The 5,216-nt window shown below is 34.0% G+C and overlaps 2 protein-coding genes across 2 annotated transcripts; one reads left to right on the forward strand and one right to left on the reverse strand.

Moving 5' to 3' along the window:
- Positions 1 to 493: 493 nt before the first annotated feature.
- Positions 494 to 2,168, forward strand: LOC126765995 (uncharacterized). The gene is made up of 2 exons (XM_050483713.1): positions 494 to 1,530; positions 1,587 to 2,168. Exons 1-2 carry the CDS (start codon positions 1,480 to 1,482, stop codon positions 2,166 to 2,168), a joined length of 633 nt encoding a protein of 210 aa, XP_050339670.1. The 5' UTR covers positions 494 to 1,479.
- Positions 2,169 to 2,220: 52 nt separating this feature from the next.
- LOC126765996 (putative nuclease HARBI1) lies at positions 2,221 to 3,601 on the reverse strand. Its single transcript, XM_050483714.1, has 4 exons — positions 3,591 to 3,601; positions 3,305 to 3,340; positions 2,821 to 3,229; positions 2,221 to 2,768 (listed from the first exon to the last, which is right to left on the reverse strand). Exons 1-4 carry the CDS (start codon positions 3,599 to 3,601, stop codon positions 2,664 to 2,666), a joined length of 561 nt encoding a protein of 186 aa, XP_050339671.1. The 3' UTR covers positions 2,221 to 2,663.
- Positions 3,602 to 5,216: the final 1,615 nt, after the last annotated feature.

Below are 5,216 nucleotides of genomic sequence, written 5' to 3' on the forward strand. Positions count from 1 at the left end.
CACTGGCACAACACATTCCAGGTGTTTCATTATGAAATTTCAGTGCATTACAATGTTGGCATACTTTGTTCTTTCCACCAATAACCACAAACTTATGCAAACTGTAATCAATTGCGTGATCATATCTACATCCAGCACCATTTAAAGCAACATTAACGTAGATTCGTGTGACACGCCTTTGAACATTTTGATTAATACTTTTCGGCCTACGATCTGATCTGCTGAAAATGTGACAAAATTCAATTAAAAAGTGGCCAAAAAATCCAAGTAATTTTTAGCTCGCTGATCGGTCATTAAACAAAAAAAAAATTCACTCAATTTTTTTCACAAAATATCAAATTTGAGATTATGTCATAAAATCATATGATGCACTTGTAACAATCAAAACACTTGTTTAGCAAAACAATCGATTTTTATCTCATTAATCATGGTTTTTTTTTAGTTTTTTTAAACAAAATATTCAAATTAAAACGATGATTAGAACGAAAATTAATTTATTTTTATCAAAATGCTCACCAAAAAATGCGAAGAAATTAATATTTTCAAAAATCGATTATTATAAGATCAATCACCAATGTCGCCCAAAGAGAAAAGAGAAACAATAACAAATTGCTATTTGCATCATTCCGTGCAATGCTCTCCAACACACAAACGACCAAAATGTATTCAATACTAATGAATGCTGTATGCGGTACAAAAAATGCCTGCGGCAAAAACACACTCACTTTACATACGCATCGCACACATATACGTTATCGGATTTCAACCAAACTTCATACAAACCATATATGGGCCACTGCCTACGTAGTGTATAAGCAGGAATAATGGGATGCCCAACTCTCCTGTCACTGGAAATGTGAGAGCCGCTCACCTACCGAACTTTGACAGTTGACTGGATTGGGTAGGTTTTGACGTTTTGCAATTGGAATGACTGGAACGGCCAGATTGAAATTATACCAAAAATATATGTGAACGGAGAAATTTGTTGCCGCCGTTCAAGATCGTTAATAAAAATTTAAAACAATAAAAATCAAAGAAAATGCGAAATTTACAGGCATGTTCCAGAAATCGTTTTCGCATGAAAATGACAATGAAATCGTGAGACGGTGTTCTGAATACCACTTTGCGATTACGAATACACATTTTTCGAACATGAAATCGGTGCGATATGGCATGTTCTAGAAATCGATTTCGCAAATTGTTTGACGTTTTGATATCGGTCAAAAATAAGAGCGCGAAATTATTGGATTTATTGTATTTCAAGCGGTGAAGTAAGTCTAAATTAATACAAAATAGAAAATTATTGAATTTGCTTGTAAAACTTAAGATGTAAGTATTTGAGCCAGTTATTTGGATTTCTTCACAAAAATTAATACTTTCCTTTTCTTATTTTAGGGGAAAACATAAAAGCCAAACCCAGGAAAATATTTTTTTAAATTGCTGAGCGCTGCGGAGGCTTTGTGGGCAGACCTTGCCAAAATGTTAAATAGCGAAGGTCCACCGCAAAAAGACGTTAACGGCTGGAAGAAAGTGAGAAAAATATCATACATGTACATATGTGAACTGCATTAACATTTTTTTAATAGGTATGGTCCGATTGGAAAGGCTGCATTAGAAAGAAAATCGCGCACAACAAAAACGAAAGCAGAGCTACTGGAGGAGGGCAATTCAATAAATTTACCCTGACCCCCAGTGAGGAAGAAGTTGCTCGAATATGTGGAATTTACACGGCGGTGGAAGGCATTGCAAATAGCGCTTCATTTGGAGTGAGCGTTAATTCTGTTGATGTGGAAAACGATTCTTTGGATGCCATTTTAAGTATTGAAGAAATTGCCAGCGGCGGACCAAAGTCCACACCACGCAAACGACGGCATGAGGACAGTGTGCAAGATTGTCTCAAAAAGCACATGGCAACAGAAGCAGGTGCAGTTGAGAAGATATCCGATACATTGCAGCTTCTTTCTGCAAATATGGAAAAGTTGACGAAATTAGTGGCGCAACAAAACCAGCTTATTGCCGAACAAAACGACGATCGTCGAAAGTATTATCTGGCCAAGCAGGAAAGCTTGATCGCTAAAAATATTATTAAACAAAAGATGTTAGAAATAGAAGAAATTCGAGTCCAAAGGGATATTTATTTAAAACCAAGTACTAAAAATACCGAATAATTTTACTTTTAATTTTACTAATTATTAATAGTATTAAATGATCTCAGTCATGTGTGATGTTTTTATTGTTTTTTATTGAATAAAAAATATGAAAATTAAACTATACGCGTTAAGTTATTTGCGATTTCAGCTCGAATGGATACAGCGGCAGTTATGATCAGCAACTTCTTCGTCCAGAAAATCGTCCACTACATCTAAAGCAAAGACATCCAGGTTATAATGGCGACAAATGTTGTGCAAAGCACTGCATATATTTATAATTTTTATAACTTTCTCTGGGACATATGGCATAGTTGTTTGAAGACATTTAAAGCGGCTCTTGAGGACTCCGATTACTCTCTCAACGATATTTCTTGCCTTGGAGTGTTGTAAATTGAATTTGTGCTGGGGTGACCCAGCGTTTGCATCACGATAAAGGGTAAGTAAATATGGTTCCAAGCCATATCCTGAATCTCCTAGTAGCCAAGATCTATGGTCTCCGCCCACATACCTGGATTAAAGATATTGTTTGGCAGCACTTAATGAAAATATAAAGGCGTCATGACTGGAGCCAGGGTGGCATGCATCCACAGGCGTTATACGCATTCTGTAATCGCAAATCTGTAAAACAAATTAATTAGTATCAACAACAAATTTCATATTTGTAACTCACAATGATCGCATTAACGCTGAAGTAACCCTTTCTGTTAAAAAACAGATGCTCATTTTGGTGGGGCTTCGTAATTTTTATGTGTGTCCCGTCCACACAACCGATTATTCCGGGAATACAAAAATTGATGAAAAAATGTGCTTTCGACATTTTAATTTCTTCTTCGCTCATTTGTAGTTTAATCCATTTTGGACACAGTTCTTTTTCTAAAGCATTTAGCACCTCATGTAAGACTTTGCACACGGTACTTCTTGCAAGGGATATGTCGGTGTCTTTTCCTACCGAGCGCTGGAATCCTCCCTCTGCAAGGTACCTCAAAGTAGTAGCAAGCTTTATTTCAATCGTAATAGATGACGGATTTATGAATGGTTGGACATCACGAACAATTTCAAGAAACGCTTCTTTACTTATCCTGTAATAGGCAACAAAACTTTATTGGGACAAAATGCATCTCTTTTGTTCCAAACTTTGTTTTATATATACTTACACGGAATCTGGGATATCCAAGGGATTGGAATGATCCCTTAAAACTCACCGCCGAACTTTCTCATTTTTTTCCCATTAATTTTTTGTCAATAAATATGCAGCAATGGTAAATAAGCTCATTTTGTAAAATTCTTTGAAACAAATTTTATTTGTCAATACTCAATCAGCTGTTTCGTAGTTGATTTCGAATTTAAGCCAATTCGCGCGAATTGTGGAACACTGTTACCAAATTCACGCGATTTGCAAATTCGGTGCCGAATTTAAATCGTGCGATTTCCAGAACATGCCTGTTAAACATATTTCATGAAACGTTTTGTAATTTGTTGCATAATAGAAATCATTTTCTATTACAAATGACTAAAAACATTCATTAATTGACAACTAACAGGCTTAATTCACCTTACTAAGTATTGAAAGATCGAAAGTCAGTTGTTTTAATATATCATAAAATCATAAAAAAGGATTTAAGTGGTTTCGCCATATATTAAATGTCCAATATATAATAATTTGCAATCGTAATAAACGTTGGGCGTTTTAATTTAAATGCCCAAAAATTCTTATTTTGTTCGATGTGGCCACAATGGAAAATGTTATAAAAAACGCTTATTTTGAGGCGCTCCCACACTGGAATAAGTTGGGCATCCCATTATTCCTGGCATTATTCCTGGCAGGAATAATGGGATGCCCAACTCCTCTCTCACTGGAAATGAGAGAAAAATTGCTAAACGTCAAAACCACCTAAACTTTGACAGTTGACTGGATTGGGGAGGTTTTGACGTTTAGCAATTGGAAACGAGCGATGGCCAGATTGAAATTTTACCAAAAAAATATGTAAACGGAGGAATTTGTTGCCGCTGTTCAAGATCGCTATTAAAAATTTAAAACAATGAAAGTCAAAGAAAATGCGAAATTTAAATATATTTCATGAAACGTCTTGTAATTTGATGCATAATAGAAATCATTTTCTATTACAAATGATTAAAAACATTCATTAATTGACAACTAACAGGCTTAATTCACCTTATTAAGTATTGAAAGATCGAAAGTCAGTTGTTTTAATATATCATAAAATCATAAAAAAGGATTTAAGTGGTTTCGCCATATATTAAAAGTCCAATATATAATAATTTGCAATCGTAATAAACGTTGCGCGTTTTAATTTAAATGCCCAAAAATTCTAATTTTGTTCGATGTGGCCACAGTGGAAAATGTTATAAAAAACGCTTATTTTGAGGCGCTCTCACGCTGGAATAAGTTGGGCATCCCATTATCCCTGATTCCTGGTATAAGTTTGGTTGAAGTCGCACGTCGCGTTTATGATTAGTTCGGCGACGTACATATACGGACTTATTTTTATATATATAGATATGTACAAATATATTTTATAAAAAAATTATTAATATCTGAAAATAAAGAATAATTAAATAGAATTCGTAATATCTAATCTTCGTCTAAAATTCTGAAAAACAAAATATATTAAATATTTACTCTGAAAGCAAAGATTGATTGAATCAAAATAGTGATAAACTCTGAAAAGACAGATTAATTAAATAAAAATGATGATATTATCTGCAATAAATATTATCTGATCATTTAATATACAAAACAAACATTTGTTTTCACATATTATATTGGATTGTGCAGACCGCCTTAAACGCATAAAACACATACTTGTATGTACTTATGTATTTGTTGGACTGCGCAGGCCAATTTCAAAGAACACACACTATGTATTTTCACATACTTACTTAACAATTTATATGGTATTGATGCTGCTGCTATTTCCAGTTCTGTTCTGATTTCCAATACTATAAAAACAAATGAAGTAATTATTTGCAAAATATTGTTAAAAAATCACATAAAATTCATCCACTTACCTTCTTGTTCTACGAGCGAGTTAATTTATTTACTCG

Source organism: Bactrocera neohumeralis, unplaced genomic scaffold (assembly GCF_024586455.1).
Source record: "Bactrocera neohumeralis isolate Rockhampton unplaced genomic scaffold, APGP_CSIRO_Bneo_wtdbg2-racon-allhic-juicebox.fasta_v2 cluster11, whole genome shotgun sequence".
Taxonomy (NCBI): Eukaryota; Metazoa; Arthropoda; class Insecta; order Diptera; family Tephritidae; genus Bactrocera; species Bactrocera neohumeralis.

What these genes read in the sequence shown, in the direction of transcription:
- LOC126765995 (XM_050483713.1), top strand. Translation starts at nt 1,480, where the DNA reads ATGTTAAATAGCGAAGGTCCACCGCAAAAAGACGTTAACGGCTGGAAG. An exon ending in ACGTTAACGGCTGGAAGAAA is followed by an intron (nt 1,531 to 1,586) that starts GTGAGAAAAATA and finishes TTTTTTTAATAG; the next exon opens with GTATGGTCCGATTGGAAAGG.
- LOC126765996 (XM_050483714.1), bottom strand. An exon ending in TTGGATATCCCAGATTCCGT is followed by an intron (nt 3,230 to 3,304) that starts GTAAGTATATAT and finishes TGCCTATTACAG; the next exon opens with GATAAGTAAAGAAGCGTTTC. An exon ending in TCAGCGTTAATGCGATCATT is followed by an intron (nt 2,769 to 2,820) that starts GTGAGTTACAAA and finishes TTTGTTTTACAG; the next exon opens with ATTTGCGATTACAGAATGCG.